Source organism: Amia ocellicauda, chromosome 5 (assembly GCF_036373705.1).
Source record: "Amia ocellicauda isolate fAmiCal2 chromosome 5, fAmiCal2.hap1, whole genome shotgun sequence".
Taxonomy (NCBI): Eukaryota; Metazoa; Chordata; class Actinopteri; order Amiiformes; family Amiidae; genus Amia; species Amia ocellicauda.
Window position 1 is genome coordinate 45872266 of NC_089854.1, and position 22115 is coordinate 45894380.

Here is a 22115-nt window from a genome sequence, read left to right on the forward strand (position 1 = left end):
CTGGTGTATGGCTGCATCCATAAATCACAATTGCTGATCCCATATTGAGGTATAAAAGGGTGTAGTAACCAGAAGACTAAAATAAACATTTTAAAGTCATTCAGCTTCGAGGGGGTTATAATTTACTTTGTTAAAAAGTACACTTTCTTTGGTATATTTTATCCGAGACATTTAAGGTTGATTCAGTGATCAACTGCAGAAGCTTTTATCCCATGTCAATGTTTTTAATAAAAATAGCCTCAGACAATGTGCCTAGAGAGTGAATACATATTCTCTCTGTAGGCAAGGGCCGTTTGAAATTTTCTAATAAGGACAATTAAACAGAAATTCCCTCTCTAATCTCAGAATTGATTTCCCAGGGCTTTTACTCAAATATGTCACTCTCTTCAAAGATATGTATATAGATAGATAGATATACATATATTATATTTTATTTATTGTATGTATTATAACATTCTGGGGGGTTCGGGCCATGGCGAGATTTAAACCCTAGTCTCCCGCACCACTAAAAGACCTAGGCCCCTTAGTGAGGCCTCAGGATCACTACAGTATTTATTACATAAAAAAATGTATTACATCAGTGCTCTTGGATAAATGTATTTAAAAAAAATTGATGTATTTTGATTATGTGCATAACTAGCTCTGTGTTTCTTGTATATATAGGAATGCAGTATTTTATGTATTTATGTATAAACATAGTTTACTCTTGATGCAACAGATCTTCTCTTATTGGAGTTGGCAACAAAATGTAAATTAAATAAATTCATTTTCTTTCTTTAATTGTAGGTCACTCATCTGTTTGACAATGGAGCAACAGTGTTCTTTGCTGTTTTCATGGCAGTATGGGGTGAGTTATTCACAGCCATTATCAATATTTCATCCATAGCCATAGTGCTTTATTATAGAGGAAAACAATCATCTGACACTACTGTCTTCATTATACAAAACTGACATAATAATAACCTGTTGGAACTACCTGGAAAATTACAGATTCCAAACAAATTGGGTCTGAGGTACTCCGCAGATGCGCTCTGTATTCTGCTGCAGATGTGTCCGTCAAACATTTTTTACATTTGATTGAAAATATTCCACCCTCTGTTGCATCTGAAGGTTATCTGATTTGGATCAATTTTTAAAAACATCAACAGTCAAAGGGAAAAAATACATAAATCTGAATTCGGGGGTGGGGGGAGGGAGGCTGGAATTCATCTTAGCATATTTTGAGAAGTTCAGCATGAAACAATGAAGTTAATTCAAATAAATGCAGTCAAATTAATTGTGCTAATTTATCAAGTTTAACTTGTAGATACTAAGCTGGCTGAATGAGATTAGTTTGCAGAGCTAACATAGTAACATTAAAACTAATCTTATATTGAATAGAAAGTACTGACAATAATAATAAATAAAAATCACTGTTGTCCTTTTTTAATGGTAATGATCCTCCTGTTAAAAAAACAACAACATAGAAGTAGTTTGTTCCAAATCAGGTAAACACTTGACCAAAGTGTTAAGGCCACTCGATATTTCTAGTCTGTTACGGTTTTTATGGGCCAAACAAACATGACATTTTAAAGGCCCACAAGGCTCTTTTCTCAAACATTCAAGAGGGTCATTCAAAGACAACTGATGTGATTTAGATTTGACTGTCCTACTTGCAAATCCTAGGGAGAATCGTATGTCTGAGGCTAGAGATATGTTCCTGGTTTCCCAATTGTGGTAGGTCCTAGTGGTGTCTGCTGGTTCTCCTCAGTAAAGTTGCTTGCTATACTTTCAGAAATAGACCCTTACCCCTTGCGAACATATTGAGCGTTTTGTTCAGATAATTTTACCAATTTGGAAATAAAGTGATAGTGATAGTTTTTGATAATATAAGAATTGAAATGATTATTTGGGTGGATTATCAGTGACCTACCCATTTTATAACCATTGTTTAATAATTTATTTGCCTTGAATAATTTCTTATTCTGTTCTTCTCCCGGCGTAGGTTTATTTATATTTATTATATACAAAAGTTCACGAAGGAGGGTGAATATATTTTTCTTTTATTGTAAATGTAAGCCTGCTATGACACAAAACCCATTCCATTAAATGATGCAAAAGATGCAGCCCAATAATCCCCCACGAGACCAACAAACCAGCAGGACTGATAGTCAATTATGTTAAAAGCTGTACAGCTCCCAGGCTTATTGTGAGTCTATCTGAAAACCTAAAAGAAGGGCTTATTCTCAGTGTGCATGCTAGGTTTAGTGTATGTTTAGTGTATGTAGAAGTCTGATCTAATTTTTGGATTTGATATTTTCTAAAGTTTTTCTCACACACACACACACACTGAACATTACAAAAATATTTTTACCCTAGATATTTTAAACTTAGACCCCCCCCCCACCACACACACGCTCACACACACACACACAAACCTAACGTGTTCTCCCTCCCCCAAGAAGTTAAACATCAATCACATTGTTTGGACTTTCAACTTGATTACTGGCATCTGTCCCTTAAAATCCTGGAGGTCCACGCTTGAAGGTTCAGCGTAATGTCTCTGAATAATACAATTCACAATGAGTGTGTATGGAATTCCAGTAAAAAGTCAGTGGATGACCAGAGGCAGAATATAATCCCTCTTCTTCAGCAGCAGTACTGTAGTGATGGAATGGTTCCCCAATCAGAATGGGAAGCTCACTCATGGCTGGAATGGCAAAACATGTAGATATTGTCAAAATGGGTCTTTTAACATACATTTTGTACATTTGCCCTGGTTTAAAGTGTGTTGTTAAGAAATAAAACATAATAAACATTAGAAACAACTATAACATTTCTCAAAAGGAATTGCAACTACATGGGTTGCATCACATGAACAGTTCAGTGTTTCACTGCAGGCACTTGACAGTTATTTCCATCTACTTTGCACACTGAAGAAATCTAACATTTTTTAATATATTCAAAACATATTTTCATGGTTAAATATCCATCCTAGTTTTGTGTGGTGTTTATGCTTTTTATGTTTTCTGTGTTCTGCCATAACCACTTTTCTTTGTATAGCCACCAGTTATTCTGTATCTGTTGATTATGCTCTTTACACTATTAGATACAACTTTGACTTTTCTTTCCATTTTCTTTAGTGCCCATCTGTGCAAAGCATAACTGTGGATACTTAAATATGCTACTCTCATCAATTTTCTCTGATACATACAAGATTTTTGTATAATGCCAAATGATTATTTTAGGTGCAGCAAATATAAATCACGTTATAAAAATGGAGCTGCGCTACCAATGTATTTAGAGAACAGATACTTCAATGAAGAGAGATGTTAATCTGGCACATCTCTGCACATCAGCTCCTTCCTTGTCTCTGTGTCCATCAGTCACCTTTAAATGGACATGTCAAAGTCATTCTTGTTTAAAATGGTCCCAAATCTTTCTTAAAAAACAAAAAAAGCAGGGATTTCCAAAGAATTGGTGCAAAAAGGCTACACACATAAGAGCAATACATAAAAAAATAGAAGGGCCTAAGGAAACCATAGTTCATGACCATAAATACAGGACTGAAAAAGATCAAATCTACAGTATGCAAGTGCCTGGCCAGGCTGTCAAGAGATAAGAAGTATGATTTTGGTATCTGGGAGTGAGTGAACTCTGGGATATGAAAGAAAATATATAATAAGGATTTTTGTACATCAGACTCAGCTCTGTCAACTTGCTTTTTCCTGCTGACACCTAGTAAAGGTATAGATCACTGTTCTCCCTCTTCCTCTGTGACTTTTGCCTTCTTAAATCTGTATTGTCAGGGTTGTTGTTTATAGTCCTCCTAGTATTATTTTAAAGCATCCATATTTTATGTGGGATGGCAACATCTGTAAAGGCAGGTGTTTAAGACTCTGGAATCCTGTTGTTTTCTTGAGCATAAAATAGCTGCTGTGTTTTGTTAGAGTGGATGAAAAATTACACTATTAAAGATAGCTATTAACTGAGACACTGCTTTTTGCATACTCCTTAGCAAATCCCAAAGGGAATATTTTTGTATTTATTTTTTCTCTTTTCACCCCCATGACTTTGTACTTCATGTATTAGCATGACATTTTACACACATATTTCATTTATGGTGTAAAAGCTGGCTATCATTTTAAGATCAATCAAGCAATACATTATTCCAGTGCCATTATTAAAGGTAAAGAAACACTTCCGTCTTGACAGCCCAGCATCATGGACACCACTTTTTGTTTTGAGATAGTTTGATTCTTAATTTACCAGACATTTTGGAGCATTTATGCAGTTTCCTCAAGTAAAAAAAAACATAGTAAAAAAAAAAAATAATAATAATATATATATATATATATATATATATATATATATATAGAGAGAGAGAGAGAGAGAGAGAGAGAGAGAGAGTAGTTGCTTACTAGGCTTCACGATGCAGTCTTTCTTTCCCTTTGAAAATCCAGCGGCAGAAAGCGATTCTGTTTTCTGTTTATCATACCTCCAGCATTTATACAAAATAAAACTGACCACAGACAGCTGCAACAGGAAGGTCAAGATGCCTAATACAATTATGATGTTGTTTCCTAAACAAATGACATAAATTATGATGGGGTCACAGAAAATTCCAGCATTCCTAATACAGTACATACTACTATTGTTGGAAGCTAGGATTTATGTCATAATACGTTGTACTGTCTGTACTTTTGTGTGTGTGGCGGGGGTTACATGTGACTGCTACGTGTGGTAGGACCTGCCTGCTTGTTAGTTAGGCAAGGAGAACATAGGAAGCTCTGCTACTTAAGTTAGAAAGGAGGCATACAAAAAGAAGGCAGTGCTCTAAAAATACACAGGGGTTGATATTACTGTATTAAGGATTTAATGATTGATGAGATTTCTGAGTGAGAGACACAGGGGTGTAATGAGCTAATACTGAGCCTCTGCAGGTGTCTGGAGAGAGGAGAGGAATTGATTAGCTTTACCCTTGTATTGCAATCAATGGTTTTGTCTGCAAAATTATGTGAATGGAGATGGCAGTTAATATAAATTATATACCTTCTATAGCCTGATTTTTGTGGCAAACTTCAAAGTGAGGAGGGAAGGAAATAATACACAAATTACTCCTTACAATCTGAATATGTGCACATTCATGTGTCACAGATTGCATATTGGTGTTGAAACAAAATGGCTTTAAAAAAATGGCTTCTGTGGAAAGTGTGGAAAAGTGTTGATAACGTACACAAGCCAAGCATTGTTCGGACTGTCAGTCACATTCGGAAGTTGTTTTCAGTAGGGTATACAGACCACAGATTTAGATAAAAAGAGCAACAGGGCCCCTCTGTTGTCAGATATCCTGTTTTTTGCTTCAACACAACCAAGTTCAAATCACAGGCTGCTACTGATAAAACTTCCAATATCCAACCGTTTAACCGTTTAATTGTAAAATATATTGGGGATTTTGGTACACATAGATGTGTGTCCATGTAGCTTTTAAAGAATAGTTCTGGGAAAGTAAAACCCTATTAATCATTTAGAAAGCTGTTCTGAGAAATTAAACTGTTGTTCTTAACCCAAATTAAACCAAATAATTTGTTTTTGGCAGTGGCAAAACCAGTAGCAAAAAGGCTGAAATGCTACAATATATAAAAAAGCCTTACATTGTATCTCTGTTACTGTTGGCTATTTGGTAACATCTGTGCATATTGTTTAAGCTAGTGGGAAATTATTTTTACAAGTAGTAAGGCACAAGACATTTAAACTTAATGCGGAGTTAATATTGGGTTATGTTCTGTTTCACTCACCCAAGGATGGTTTGATGCCTGTGATCGAAACCCAAGAAGCAAACTGTTGGTCCTCAGGATGGGTTTGGTTCACTGCAGGATCCATAGATTATACTGGCGAGGAGAACACAGATATGACCATATACCATTGACAAACCTGACTAATATATGTTGCTATAGTTTGTATGAATATAATTTAAATAATCAAACAGATTCCTAAAAAACCTCACTCCTTCATTCAGTTTGTTTGTTTTTTTCATTACTTTGCAGGATACCAGTCCAGGGTGTGAAAAACTTTACAAATCTTACTGGACACAGTAAAAGTGCAGTCCTGTTGAAATAGATAAAATATAATAAATCATTTTGCACAAAGGTAACAAGCTAGGCCTCTTCACATTCACTTTTTGTCTTTTGAGAAATGCACGTAAAATGCCCAAAAAGCTTAACACGATATCTATGATATACTTAGCATATTATGAATATAACATAGTTTATGCAAAGAGTTTGAAGAGTATTTAATTGTTTACAGATGCTTCTTTCTTCTAATCATAAATATAACCACTACCAAGTACAGTTTTGTAGTTTGCTATTAGCAGACGGGTCAAAGGTTTTATTGGATCTGGCCTTTAGTGCTGCTTAAAATCCTTAAAGCGTCAGAACCAATAACAAACAAATTGACATTGTATTCACTGCCAGCCCAGCACCTTAATCAATTATTATGGTGGCTTCCATATACAATACTATTGCATTACATTGCTTTTGTACGATTTACTTGTGGACTGTGGAGTACTGATTCACTAAAAGTTGTAGGCAAGGATACTGGTCACTCCTCAAATTACGTTTTAAAGCTACTCTTTGCGATTATACAGTGTCCAGATGTGCTAATGGCTCTTTTTTTTTTTTGCATCTACTGGATTTTAATGTAAAACAAGCAGCTCCCTGTACAATTGTTTTACATTTGCAAGTCTGACATAATCACAGTGTTACTACTGCATAAACTCAGTCTCCTATATAGAGTACAACCCAATATGTATGCCACTTACCTTAAAGGTATTAATAACATCCAAGGAAATGCCGAACCTTCACCAAGCAAAATGTTTCTTTGTACAGCTTACTGCAGTTGCACCATGTCTTCCATTGAAACTATGGTAGTCCTCTTGAGCAAAAAGGAACTTCAGCCAAGTCTATTCATCAGCATTCTTGCCCAGACCCTCTCACTAGCTGTAGTCAAACTTTGCCTTTTCTTTGAACAGACCCACAAACTTTAAAGTGAATTCAAAGGCAGATACTTTGCAATCTCAGGAGACTTATCTCTAAAAAGATTACTAATAAACTTTGGGTGGCCATGTGACTGCTTGTCAAATATTTTCACTATTGGCAGTATAACATAGACTTTGTCCATGACATTTTCTGACAATCTTATTCTATTTTTTTTTTTTTTTGTATAGATTTGTTTTGTATGCCTTATCTGTCTGAGATTAATTCCACAACTGGAGAAATGAGTCTTCCGACAATGAATCAGTAATTATATGATGCATGTTGATGCTGTTATAACCAGTTTGTGATTAATTCAATGTTGATAAGTAACTGAATCATTGAGGCTCAGTAATTTTATCAAGACATCCCAGTTAAATTGGTTGAGGAATTCCTGGATTTGTCATTCTGGAAACAAAATGTTTCCTTCTCTTCCTTTACATAAACCTTAATATGATGTGTATCAAAGAAGTGGGTCTGTATGGAGCAAATTGCTAGGCTGTGGTCAATGAACCTTTAGGGTAAGAACATGAAATTATCACTTTCTGGGATCAATTAAGTTACTAATGTCTGATTGAGGACAGTAGGCCAAATTACCTCTTCAGTACTGTTTGAAGAGGTCCTGAGTGCATAGTCTTGCAACCCTGCTGGGAATTCGAAGGCCCAACAATTAAAATTAACTTTACACCATGTTGCCTGCCTGGAAACCACACTTGCATTTTCTCATCCATATCTGCCAGGAGTTCTTGCCCTAGGCTGTTGGGATATTAATATTTGAGTGTGTAAATCAGAAAGTTGTAAGAGCAGAGAAAAGTCTTTTGAGAAGGTTGGTTTTTTCAGTTTTTTCCACAGTTTTTTCCACAGTTTACAGCAATCAATAAAGCAAAAACAATGTAAATCATTCAACGCCAGTAAATCATTATATAAGGTTCAGGTGGAGGGGTTGTTGCACATCAATAGCCAGAAATAAACCATTAAATTTGTGTTGGGGGAGGTGGAATAAATTCACTCTAAGAGAAGATATTCCCTAGTGACTATCAGTTACTATGTGTAGATGTCCTTTGTGAAAGCTTTTTTATTTTCCATTAATTTCTTCCATGGTTCCAAGGCTCTAATGCTCCTGTTTATTTCAATTATTAATCAATCCAGTAAATAAATCTTAAATGAAGTTCAGTGCTTTTTTAATCCTCTGTCGATGGGCAAACGAAATAAGATTGTGTGCATTAATCTAATGCCGTTTAACAGAGTAACCACTGATAATTGCAGATTTGATGTATGGTTTATCCTGCAGGACTCTTCTAATTGGTGCTGTGATCATATATATATATATATATATATATATATATATGCTTTAGCCATGGTATCCCTCAATTCTTTGCAATGCTTAGAATATCGGTGCTGTGTGTTTCAGCGACAGTCTTCCTAGAGTTCTGGAAGCGGAGACGGGCCGTGATCGCCTACGACTGGGACCTGATTGACTGGGAGGAGGAGGAGGTCTGGCACTCTGTTGTTTCGATCTGACACAGAGGTTTATTGTTGCTCATGTTTCGTTAAAGAATTTGTGTACTCAATTAATTTGCAGAAGCAATGCACATTGTTAGTTAGTGTTTTTGCATTTATTCACTATCCCCTGACTGCAACCATAATATATTTTATTGACAGTAGAATAACATTTCAAAATGATAGGAAATGATCCTCATTTGCTTTAAACCGATAAATATTGATACATAAAGGCAGCTATTAAATCTGCTAAGGCAAATACAAATGCAGTCTACAAAACAGGAAAGCTATTTTGTTAACTTAATGTTCATTTGATGGATCTGACCCGTGCCTAAAATGATTGAAGATAGTACTGCCTTTTGCTGTGGTCAAGTCAGACTCCAGCTTGTGTGTGTCGTTTTACAGGAAGAAATCCGCCCTCAGTTTGAAGCCAAATATTCAAAGAAGGAGAGAATGAATCCAATATCTGGGAAACCAGAGCCTTATCAAGCTTTCACAGACAAATGCAGCAGACTGATCGTGTCAGCATCGGGGATATTCTTCATGGTTAGTCACCGTGGCTTGTTGTGCTACAAAATACGTCCGGGGGAGGGGCCTATGTATTCGACTCATTCAGCACCAGGTACCGAGAATTGTACTTCAGTGTGCTGCTGTCATTGCATGGTAAGATGGTACAGCACAGCAGGAGCCTGGCTGAGCTTTGGAGAAACACAAGGAGCAGAGAGAAGGGTATTCATGCACAGATAAGCATGTGAAACACATGCAGATTTTCAAAGAGCATTTCTCAGAAAGCAAAGGCATGGCTAGGACCTTCTTACAAGAAGAAACTGCCCCAAGCTGATTATTCTGGTAACATAAATGATTGGTTTTAAACACTCAAAAGACACCATTTTCACAGCTGGCATTATTTCAGTCTCCAGGGGAATCGCATCCTCTGAGTAGCAAACCTGCACATTTGTCCCTTCCTCTTGAATTTGATTTAGTTTGGTTTTCTCTGGGTGATTTTCAGCAATAGATTTGAATCCTATTGCTCCACCAGTTTAATCCTAGTCTATGATTGGGTAACATGTACCATGCACCAAAAATATGAATATATATAGTACTGTGCAAAAGTTTTAGGCAGGTGTAAAAAAATGCTGTAAAGTAAGAATGCTTTCAGAAATAGACATGTTAATAGATTATATTTATCAATTAACTAAATGCAAAGTGAGTGAACAGAAGAAAAATCTACATCAAATACATATTTGGCGTGACCACCCTTGTTCTTCTAGGTACACTTGCACAAAGTCAGGGATTTTGTAGGCATATAGTCAGGTGTATGATTAAACAATTATACCAAACAGGTGCTAATGATCATCAATTCAATATGTAGGTTGAAACACAATAATTAACTGAAACAGAAACCACTGTGTAAGAGGAATAAAACTGGGTGAGGAACAGTCAAACTCAGCTAAGAAGGTGAGGATGCAGAAGACAGTTTACTGTCAAAAGTCATACACCATGGCAAGACTGAGCGCAGCAACAAGACACAAGGTAGTTATACTGCATCAGCAAGGTCTCTCCCAGGCAGAAATGTCAAGGCAGACAGGGGTTTCCAGATGTGCTGTCCAAGCTCTTTTGAAGAAGCACAAAGAAACGGGCAACATTGAGGACCGAGGCGCAGTGGTCGGCCAAGGAAACTTACTGCAGCAGATGAAAGACACATCATGTTTACTTCCCTTCTCAATCGGAAGATGTCCATCAGTGACATCATCTCAGAATTGGCAGAAAACAGTGGGACCCTGGTACACCCATCTACTGTCCGGAGAAGTCTGGTCAGAAGTGGCCTTCATGGAAGACTTGCGCCCAAAAAGCTATACCTCTGACATGGCAACAAGGCCAAGCGACTCAACAATGCACGAAAACACAGGAACTGGGGTGCAGAAAAATGGCAGCACCCATTTGATGAGTCAAAATTTGAAATATTTGGCTGTAGCAGAAGTCAGTTTGTTCGCCGAAGGGCTGGAGAGCAGTACACGAATGAGTGTCTGCAGGCAGCAGTGAAGCATGGTGGAGGTTCCTTGCAAGTTTAGGGCTGCATTTCTGCAAATGGAGTTGGGGATTTGGTCAGAATGAATGGTCTCCTCAATGCTGAGTAGTACAGGCAGATACTTATCCATCATGCAATACCATCAGGTAGGCATCTGATTGGTCCCAAATTTATTCTGCAGCATGACAACGACCCCAAACATACAGCGACACTCATTAAGAACTATCTTCAGCGTAAAGAAGAACAAGGAGTCCTGGAAGTGATGGTATGGCCCCCACAGAGCCCTGATCTCAACATCATCGAGTCTGTCTGGTATTACATGGAGAGAGAGAAGCAACTGAGGCTGCCTAAAACCACAGAAGAACTGTGGTTAGTTCTCCAAGATGTTTGGGCCAACCTACCTGCCGAGTTCCTTCAAAAACTGTGTGCAAGTGTACCTAGAAGAATTGATGCTGTTTTGAAGGCAAAGGGTGGTCACACCAAATATTGATTTGATGGAGATTTTTCTTCTGTTCATTCACTTTGCATTTTGTTAATTGATAAATATAATCTATTAACATGTCTGTTTTTGAAAGCATTCTTACTTTACAGCATTTTTTCACACCTACCTAAAACCTTTGCACAGTACTGTACCTCGACCCAGAAAACACTAAAACAAAAAGATCTCCCTGGGTCAGTTAAGGACTGTCAGGCAGTATCTAGATGCAACAATCCTGCACTGTTAGTACATTGTCAATAATTGAAAATGGGTTGTATTCCTAAAGGATTTATCATGTTAATACCTAACAGAGTAATATTGTCTGGCTCTTTATTGCCCCAGCAGTAACGATTAAGTGGTAAATCCAGCATTCATAAGTAGCTGAAGTTCAGAAGTTCACTACAGCTGATTACATCAAGACCAGTGCCTGGACCACTGAGAGATCTTGCTTACTTACTGTACTACACTCAAAACTGAATCCAGGGTTTGAGATATGGATAACATTGTGGAACAACAGTATATTTATAGATTTGCCTGGTTACTCTTACACTTTCAGGACCTGAAAATCCACAATGACATCAACGAAGAGAAGAGCACAGCCCTGACACAATACATAATTATTTCACCTGCACATCAATTTCCTGTCAACCCTCTTTCAAGTGAGAAACATCTGTCAATTTTTAATGATGTCATATCGAATGTGGGCATTCCCTGTCTGCAGCTGGATAATATTTGCACTCAATTTAGAATAATAAACAAATAAGGACTGATAATTCATAGTTTACCTATTAAACTGGAAGAAGTGGAAACAGACCTGTAAGATGACTCTAAGTGACTGGCTTTTTGGACTTTGCAGATCCTAGTGGTGATCGCAGCTGTGTTTGGAATCGTTATCTACCGTGTGGTGACTGTGAGCACTTTCGCGGCCTTTGACTGGGCTTTAATCAGGAATAACTCTCAGGTTGCAACTACAGGGACCGCAGTGTGCATAAACTTCTGCATTATCATGCTGCTGAATGTGGTAAGTGTGCAGCAATTGCACTGAGCCTATAAATGACCCCCCAACACACACACAAACACACCCTCTGCCTTTTAAAAAGCAAGTGTTTTTAAAGCATTTTCTTTCACTTTCAATAGGCATTTGTAGCTTGGTTTTGTATCTTTATGTAGGTGAGCAATGTGACAGTGCCTTCTAAAAGCATGCATTCCATGTCCATTTCTCTCTTCTTTTTACAGTTATATGAAAAAGTTGCCCTTCTTCTTACAAATTTAGGTAAGCGTCAGGAAATTCTGAAATTTGTATACATTATTTTTTTTTTATTATTGATTTTGGTTAATTTATTTACAATGCATCTATCTGGCAGTTTGAAACACTGCATTGCATAAATCACAACTGTGAAAACATTTTATATATTTGTTTATGTTCACCCCAATTCCTTTTTATGTGTGTGTTGAAAATATCCTGTTATATTCAAGAGAAATTCCAAATGGATGAAGCAGGTGTATTTTGCAACTCTCGTGCAAAGATGATCATCACATTTTCAATACATTTACTTAGCTGAATTCTCAATTAAGCATTTCTAATAAAACACACAGCTATATGTAAATTATGTTAATGTATCCCAAAGCATCAATGCCTACCCTGTGTTTTTTGTTTGTTTTAATTCCTTCAATAATGATCAAGGCAGCATAAACTAATACAGTCTTCAACTTTTAAATGACTGTTATACCAGTGCCTCTTTTCTGTCATACATTAGCAGTAGTTTGCCCTGCATCAATACTAATTTATCCATTTAAAATAATGCTCGGGGAAGGAATTTAAGTCACCATTTCAAGATTATATTTTTTTTTTTTCCAAATTTCCAATGTGTGATATTTTACTCTTTACAGAGCAGCCACGTACAGAGTCTGAATGGGAGAACAGCTTTACTTTGAAAATGTTTCTGTTTCAGTTTGTCAATCTGAACAGCTCAACATTTTATATTGCCTTCTTCTTAGGAAGGTAAGGCTCATTCAAGCCCACTGCACAGCGTTTACACAGAGACTGTCCTGACGCAGCACCTGCAATGTCAAGAGAATGCAAAAAGTACTATACATTAGAAACAGAGCTGTTATAGACATGTGTTATAAAAGAAAATGTTTGAAACACTATCATATTATTGTATCTAGGTTATTTGCAGATGTTCTAAGTATCGATTAAAATATTGTAGTGATTTTTGTTTTCATTTATATTTTACCATTTTCCAGCGATTACATATTTTTTAAGGGATATATATTATTGCCTAATCCCAGGTCTCAGCAGTTCATCAAGAAAGTGTCAATCAAAAGCACCAAAACTGTACCTGTTGGCAGCTCGTAATCTACATGTTTGAAAGAAAAGATAAAAGATGTATAAGCATATTTGAAATCGCTAGGCATCAGCTATTCCGTGCTTTATGATCGAAAAATCTAATCTTTTCTGTCTGTTAGATTCACGGGGCGTCCAGGTGCCTACATGAGGCTCATAAATAGATGGAAACTAGAAGAGGTGAGTAAACTGCCACTGACTAAAGGAAACTGGACTCTGGTAAAGCAGATGTTTCACACTTGAAAACACCTCCCAACATGTAGTATCAGTGCTATTTTCGCAATCCCTTTTAACTCAAAAATTCTGTATTTACGCTGGCATTGTTGTTCTCGTTACCATGTCTGACTTTGTATTACAGTGTCACCCTAGTGGATGCCTTATAGACCTTTGCATGCAGATGGGTATCATCATGGTGCTCAAGCAGACATGGAATAACTTCATGGAGCTTGGTTACCCGTAAGTAAGGGAGATATCTATTGCAGTATGCTTTAATGTATAATGCAGGGGCAATTCACTCCTACACTTACCATGTTAAATGATGCATACATTTCCATATCCTTTCGCCTGGGTTAGCGGTAGCTGGGCTGAGCTGTTTAATGAGGCTTTCAAACAGAGGAGGTAAGCAGGAAAAAAAGGTGGTGAGGCATGACACATGTTGAGAATCTCATGGTGGTTTGTGCCGGCAGGCTGATCCAGAACTGGTGGACACGACGGAGGTTGAGACAAGAGCACGGCCACAAAATTAAGGCTAGATTCCCTCAGTGGGAAAAGGACTACAATCTCCAGCCTATGAATGCCTATGGACTGTTTGATGAATACTTGGAGATGAGTACGTACATTCCTATAAATTATCACTGCCAGTCTCTTGCTCTGAATCTGCTTTGGGCTAGGAACTGTTTTTTTACCCTCGCATCTTCATAAGCACTGGGGGGTTCTCCTTTTGGTTTGAATTTCACACTTACTAGTTTATATCCCCTATATCCCTATCTACCACTGGTTAATTATATATATATATATATATATATATATATATATATATAAATGTTATATCTATATCTATCTATCTATCTATCTATCTATCTATCTATCTATCTGTCTATCTATCTATCTTATCTATCTACATATAGATAGATAGATAGATAGATAGATAGATAGATAGATAGATAGATAGATAGATAGATAGATAGATAGATAGATATAGATATAAAATTAATTTGGGTTTAGAGGTGTTACTTCACTTTTTTAGAGAGCGCTGTAGGTATCTCCATTCCCTTCAATTATTTTTATTATTTTTCTGTGTCTAATGTGTGCTTATGCAGGTTCTAGGTTTGAAAGTGTTTCTGAGGTCTGAAAATGCCTGACTCATCTCATTCATAAATGTGAGGTGAAAATGTATGCAGCTTCGTTTTGTTTTGTGGGATTACAGAAGCAGTTCATTGGAAAGCATTTTGTGCCTTAGACTGCAGCAATCTCCCTAGGCCAGTTCCCACTTGTTTAAAAAGCACCTGACACTTCCACACCCAGTTAATTGAATTGGCACCTATTGCTTGTTTGGGATAGATTTTTTTTTCTTTTTTTTTTGCCAAATGTGAGTGCACTTATCAAATCTGATGGGAATAAGCTATATTTTTCTGAGCTTGCCTATTGTCAATCAAAAATGGTTTGTGGACAAACCTAAACGGATCTGCTCACAGAGAGTTATACCCCCACTCCCTTTATTTCTCCTTTTCTGTAAGATGGGTGGTAAGTAATTTATCAAATTGGTTATAAGGGGTTAATTTTAAATTGTTTTCATGTAAAGTCATTTTCTATTATAAATTATATTAAGAAATGATTTCGCATCAGGTTTTGCCACATTTCTAATGAAACAAAGATTATTAACAGCTGTGAATCCCTTGGAAGCAAACATGCATATGTTTTTGCTATACATCATTAATTCATGTTTTAGTTATCTATGATGATACTGATTTTGCAAGAGGAAAAAAACTATATATTTATCTGTGTTCAGTAAATGCCTTAAGGGGAAAAAAAAAAAATGTAAAACATAAATGCAGAATCTGAAATCTGAAAATGGGAACCCATATCAACAATGTCTATACTTTTCTGTTTGTCATGGGCATAACCTGGACATCAAAAATGTCACAATGCTATTGTGATTGACTGGTGTGGCCAAATTCTTCATAACCTTAAGAAGGTAGGAAACTGACAGTAATATGAAGAGAGATTACCCTCAGGGCTTTTCTGCATTGTAGGTCCAATACATCTAAATGTAATCTGTATGTCCTGAGAGAGGTCAATTTACAAAAAAACTTACTCACTACTGGTGCCCTATGTGAAGGTATCGTGCTAAATTAAATTATTCCAGTTTCGTCTGATTGTTTTGTTTTATTGCGACGACCTGTAAAAGCCATCTGTGCTAGTGATCTCATGTATGCTTCTTTGTACAACTAAGTGTGAACGATGCAGCCGAGAGACAGAATTATTTATTCACCTCAAACATTTAGAAAGTTATAAGCATTACTGTAAATCTGAGTTTAAATGATTTCCGTGGCTCAAATGGATTCCTGATTGTAAGACATATCACCTTGCATAGTTTTCCAACTGTGCACGTTATAGGTTGTGCAGTTTGCTTTAACGAACACACTTGCAATTGCTAATGCTCTTTGACTCAGGCCTACATTTGATAAAGGTTATTCTTTATAACTATCAAGCAGTAGTAACATAAATGGAAATTGTATAAGCATGCTTAATGTGATTATGAAGATATTTATCCATCTTATGTTCAGTTGTGTCTGGTGATATCTATATTGATTCTTAACCAGCAGTGGCATTTTCAAATTGATAATTTAGTGTTAGCCTCTTATTGGCTAATGCCTGAAATAAAAGCCCCTTCTATATAGACGTTTCAGCATTTTCAATTTAGTAGTCTAGTGTTGAAGAGCATATGCAGAGAAACGGGACAAGTGGATGATGAAACCCAAAAGATTAGAATAGAGAACAGGGAGCCGGGATTGAAAAGCGCAATAATAATCCAAATGGACAGAATAATTCTATACAAAACAGTATTATGCTGCTGGAGTGTAAGCTATCTGCTGTAACAGGAATTAAGCCGTCTCTTTTCCATCAAGGGGTAATTGTACTGTCACTTTGAGAACGTTAAAAGCACCCTTTAAATTGTAACCATTAAACAAAGGGGTTTATGAATTATATATATATATATATATATATATATATATATATATATATATATATATATATAGTTTATTATGCTGCTCTGTGATCTATTTCTTTAAATATGCTGATGCTATACATTGACTTTAGGACTCCTTGTTTCTATGCTTACATTTTTCACCTTAGGTTGAAAACAAGCTTTTGTATCTAATTTCTAAAGGTTTATGTTGCCTTTCAGTAAAAACAAAACAATCAAACAAACACACGGGGTGGGGGGAGCATACCCTGGAGTACATGATTAATAATCCTGTCTCAAAACTGGAGCTGTGCAGTTGTTGAGTCTTTCATCATTTTTATTTTTCACCTCTATCAACTGTTGTTCCTCACCCATCCTGTGCATTTTCAGGGATGCCATTTGCCCCAATGGAGATAAATGCCCACTGGCAACATGAGCATTTTTTTGTCTTGTTCATCTCCTAATTTTAATGAATTTGATAATGGAAACCAAAATATCCCCAAATAATAATAATAATAATAATAATAATAATCCCAAACAAATAATTGTTGTGTTGCTTTAAAATTAAAGTACAGAAACAGAATTAAGTGTTGCTGTTTTTAAGGCCATTACAGTGGCAGAACAAAGACAACTGGAAGTGTGAGAATGTGTTAGTAAAATTACAGCAGTATTTTTCATTCTCTGTTTTTTTCTGATATGGTTTGATATATATTAGGGAGGCCTTTATCCAGCAGTGGATCGATATAGGCTGATGATAAGGATGATGTATAGATGGATAGATCGATGGATAGGTATAGAATCCATTAAATATCATTAAGTATCAATGATTTTTAATTATTTAAATCTTACACATGTTAACAAAACTGTTTTCCACACCAGTAGTTAAAGGGATTATTTTCTTTCATGTGCTTGATGCCAAATAGAAAATGTCATGGCATCCTTAGAACTATTGACAGACATGTTTGCACATGGACGGGTGATTCACAAAGGATAAATACCCACAAGGATCCCAAAAGACGATCAAGTTTAACTTTATTATTTACTGTAGAGTCTTCTGTATCTTCTTCCTAAATCAGGTGTGTTTGTGCTCATCCATTTACCACCTTTACGTGCTGGATTCCTGTTTTTGTAAAGCATGTGGAATGGCATTGACTTGCACTTAATGTGACTGTGTATCTTTGCTTGTTTTAGTTCTACAGTTTGGCTTCACAACCATATTTGTGGCAGCATTTCCTTTGGCACCAGTGTTAGCCTTATTGAACAACATCATCGAGATCCGCCTAGACGCTTATAAATTTGTTACACAGTGGAGACGGCCTTTAGCCTCAAGAGCCAAAGATATAGGTAAGACTTTAACTTTGTATATATTTAGTCTTCTTATCAAAAGGTCTTTCAGGTGACAAAATATTTGTTTATATTAATATATATATATATATATATATATATATATATATATATATATATATATACTATACAGATGATAGTATACAATAGAATAAGAGTATAATTTTGCATTATTAAACTGCAGACATTTAATCTGCCTTCTGTTTTAAAAATAAAATGCGTAATTCCTACGAATCCTGAAGGAGTTCCTGCTTTTTTAAACCAATGAAATAGTTGTGGTGTATATGTTCACAGGAACAGCTCTGAGATTGAAAAGCAGCTGTGTACTTAATATCAAGTAATCAACTGAGCAGTATTTCTTGGAGCCTCGTTTCTTGGTGGACCACAGCACGAAGCAATGTACCATGAAAAGACCACAAAAGTATTAACACCTTTGTAAGATAGATTGCTTTTAATTATATGAGGTTTAACATGGCACAGCCTGTTATTGATTCTCTAGGAATAATTGAGTTTTTTTCTCCCACTATAACTAAGTCTTTAATTTCTTTTTGGATTGTGAGATGAAACAACAGAACAGCTTATACTAAAAGGATATAAGTGAATCATCTGAAATCAAATCCACAAGCTACAGTGGTAGGAAATGTAAAAGCAAACACCAGCAGTTTGTTTGCTTGTGTTATTGTGGTTGGCAAACTAATAAATGAAAAAAGTCAGTGGGTCACAGATTCATCGATCAGTCAACACCATAAACACCTTTCACCCTTCCTGATCCAATGTGATCTCAAGTGTGTTTTTCTCTTTCAGGAATCTGGTATGGGATTCTGGAAGGGATAGGAATTCTCTCTGTCATTACAAATGCTTTTGTCATAGCGGTGACCTCCGACTTTATCCCCCGACTGGTCTACGCATATAAATACGGACCATGTGCAGGACAAGGACAAGCCGGAGAAAGGTCAGTCAATGTTGTTGTTGTTGTTATTGCTATAAGTAGTAGTGTATCATTCAGTAATGATTCAAATGAAAAAGTAAAGGACATCCAGCTCACAAGAGTATTTTGTTTTTAATGCTTTTTTATCCCTGCTTTGTAACTCCTCCTCCACCACCCACCTCCACCAGCAAAACTACAAAATGTGTTTGCCTGAAAGAATGAAAAATTCAGAATTAAACATGATTTACATCTTTAATAGGCTTTTTTAATTTTATTGTTATTATTTCATGTCCAGGTGTATGGTGGGATATGTAAATGCCAGCTTGTCAATATTCCAAGTGTCAGATTTTGAAAACCGATCCGAACCTGGATCTGATGGAGCAGATATATTTGGTTCACCGATAAAGTACTGCAGGTAGGCAAACCTAGGATGAAAAAATCCACGGGATGGAGAGTTAAGATCAAATGAAAAATCATCCCAGGATTTGAACGGATTTTGAATGTATTTCTTACACACTGCTGTCTAGATCCTAAAATAACCAACCAAATGCCTTGGAAGACTAGAAACATGAGGGTGGAAATCAGTACAGATTGAAAACTAATTGAACTATTGAAATATGTTCTTGAAACGTGTTGTGTGTGAAATAAATAGCACATTTATTCCTTTAAGAACTAAAATGCTTTCTCTAGAATACAGTGTTTTGAAATGCTTGATCCTCTCACAGTGTTGTAACCTACATATGAAGGATAGTGTCTCTGCCAGCTTCTCCAGACACATTCGCTAAAACAGTTTTTAATTGCCAAAGCAAAGCAGTTATTGGAACGGTGTTAGTGGAGGTGAAAAAGACGACTGTTTATTTCATCCTACCCTCAGATACAGAGATTATAGAGCTTCTCCAAATTCCAAAGAACCCTATGCCTACACTCTGCAGTTCTGGCATGTATTGGCAGCGCGGCTTGCATTCATCATTGTGTTTGAGGTGAGTGTTTCTGCCGTCATACAAGACACCTGTATCTATAGGCTTTTATATTGATATCAGAAGATGTTTGTGGGTTGGCAAAATTCTAGTGAAATTCGACATAAAGACCTGGGTTATTTTAAAACCTCCACTCTTCTCACAAATGACACAAAGCCAATTCCCTACATGTTACGTGACGGAAACCTACAAAGAAAAATCTTTTTTTTTTTTTTCAGAGACTTCTAAAATACTTTTCAGTTATAGACTGTTCCCCTATTTACTGATTACAGTGCAATCTATTTTGAAAATGGCATTGATTCAAGTCAGAGAGATAATTAGCCCCTCACAGTGATATATGTAGTTCGGTGCACTAGCAGAATTCTGCCGATGGTGTCGAGTTTTCACTTGAAGGGAAATGCTCACATCATCAAAGTACTCTTTCATGCACCATAAATCCTGCTGTAATTCTGGATAAATTTAATTCACTGTGTGTCCTCTAAGTCTAATGCACTCCAGATTCCACTAATCATAAAAAAAACATATTTTGCTCTCTATCTCAGCCTCAAAGGCACACATTTCATGTAAATTGTGAAAATGCTTGGAGCTATTTTGCAGTACCTTTCGTACTCACGTTCAATGGTAGCAGTGTCAGAGATATCACACAAATCAGAATATGACATTAACTTGTTGCTCATTGGTTCTATTTTATCTCCTTTTTGTAGCACATGGTTTTTACTATCAAAAACCTAATTTCTTACCTGATCCCAGACCTGCCTAAAGACCTGAGGGATCGCATGCGTCGGGAAAAGTACCTGATTCAGGAAATGATGTATGAAGCAGAGCTCGAACGCCTGCAGAAAGAGAGGAACGAGAGAAAAAAGAATGGCAAATCTCACCACAATGAGTGGCCCTGAATACAAGGCTCAGTAAGGTACTAGTCATACCACAGTGTCCCTCTTTCTACCAGTAGGTCTCCCCATAGTACTGAGTTACAACTAACAATCCTACAGTTACAGTAACAGCACGAATTCCCAAATAAACTACTCAATATCATACATAAATTAATAGTGTAATAGCTAAAAGTTTGCATTAGTTTATTCCATACTTGCATGAGGTTTTATTGATCACCTTTAGTGCAGCATTAAGGCAGCTAATAGAGTGTAAATGACTAGTGTGGGCAGGGCCTAAGTCATATATTCTGTATTTTTTGTTTGTTTATTTCTTGTACATCTTTAATTGCAGGTCAAAACCCATGTCCTCGGTTTACGTATTCCTGCTCTGAAGCCCAGTTGCTTCTGGAAAATGAGAAAAGGAACCTCAATGCATGTCAGGAGATGTTTTACAAGGCAGGCTAATCAGCACATTTACTAAGAGGTGTACTGTGAACAATACTGCAATCAACCAATACATGTTAACCGTTTCTAACACTACAAGCATGTTCCAGTCAATGCAGCAATGTACACCAATTTGTACTTCGGAGAGACGTTGTATTATCTACCATTTTACAACAGTTTGCTACTTTTCTCAGACGTCGCATCTTCTTCCATTACAGTTTTACATATCTTCAGAGACTGAATGTAAATAGACAAATTGGAAACTTTTGCATAAGTTAATGGTCTGTGCAGTATCATACCATACTCTCTTCCATTGTATCAAAAGGAACTCCTGTTTACAATCTACCTTTTTTTATTTCGAGACCTTTAAAAAAGATTTATGATATGACATATATTGCTTAATTGTACATAGCCAAATATTTAAGAGAATGTAGAATTTTCATTAAAATTAAGGATCAGTTCATGAACATGAAGCCACGTTTACTGCTTGTATATTGTGATGCAATAAATACTTAAAAATAAATGCATCTGAACTGTACCACTGGGTTGAGATTGTTTAACATTCAGATGCATTCAAGAAAGAAAAAAATACAAGATTTTTTTCAAAAAATTATGCAATCTGGTTTTCTGGTTTTAAAAAGAAGTTATTTACAGCCTTATACATAAAGCATGTTCTACCTTGTTAAGTGTACTGCAGGTCGTTTTTTGTATAACATTTGAAATGATGCACACTGAAATGTACACTGCAGGTTTTTTTTTTCAATACAGAAAACAAAACTGGTTTTAGTATATATCCCATCTTTATTGGCAAAGGCTTTTATGAGTAGTAGTAGGAAACTTAAATAATACCCATGCCCATTACATGTATTTTTCTGTTAATGTTTTATATATAACTATTAAAAACACAATTTATCTCAAATGCAGGACTATTAATTAATTTAGGTGGACACAAGCAGCTACTAATTTCTGTTTGCACTCCCTTTTTTTAATTTGGCTGTT

The 22115-nt window shown here is 36.2% G+C and overlaps 1 protein-coding gene and 1 long non-coding RNA gene across 4 annotated transcripts in view; one reads left to right on the forward strand and one right to left on the reverse strand.

Annotated features, from left to right (window-relative positions):
- The window catches only part of LOC136750401 (anoctamin-4), an 85876-nt gene extending 64222 nt beyond the window's left edge, over positions 1–21654 (forward strand). The window contains exons 13-27 of the mRNA XM_066705464.1: positions 787–847; positions 8422–8504; positions 8916–9056; positions 11874–12038; positions 12254–12290; positions 12908–13019; positions 13487–13544; positions 13723–13820; positions 14051–14193; positions 17743–17895; positions 18700–18847; positions 19119–19238; positions 19698–19803; positions 20505–20713; positions 21025–21654. Of these exons, the coding sequence (XP_066561561.1) occupies positions 787–847; positions 8422–8504; positions 8916–9056; positions 11874–12038; positions 12254–12290; positions 12908–13019; positions 13487–13544; positions 13723–13820; positions 14051–14193; positions 17743–17895; positions 18700–18847; positions 19119–19238; positions 19698–19803; positions 20505–20696 (1617 nt within the window). The 3' untranslated portion in view covers positions 20697–20713; positions 21025–21654. The remainder of the gene's footprint in view (positions 1–786; positions 848–8421; positions 8505–8915; positions 9057–11873; positions 12039–12253; positions 12291–12907; positions 13020–13486; positions 13545–13722; positions 13821–14050; positions 14194–17742; positions 17896–18699; positions 18848–19118; positions 19239–19697; positions 19804–20504; positions 20714–21024) is intronic.
- LOC136750402 (uncharacterized) lies at positions 2027–7067 on the reverse strand. Of its 3 annotated transcripts, none has more exons than XR_010816862.1 (5): positions 6800–7067; positions 5778–5870; positions 4401–4562; positions 3272–3369; positions 2027–2689 (listed from the first exon to the last, which is right to left on the reverse strand). It is a non-coding gene; the product is annotated as an uncharacterized LOC136750402 (long non-coding RNA). The 3 variants fall into 3 exon arrangements; XR_010816863.1 differs by having other exon boundaries at positions 3295–3369; positions 6800–7064; XR_010816861.1 differs by lacking the exon at positions 3272–3369 and having other exon boundaries at positions 6800–7055.
- Positions 21655–22115: the final 461 nt, after the last annotated feature.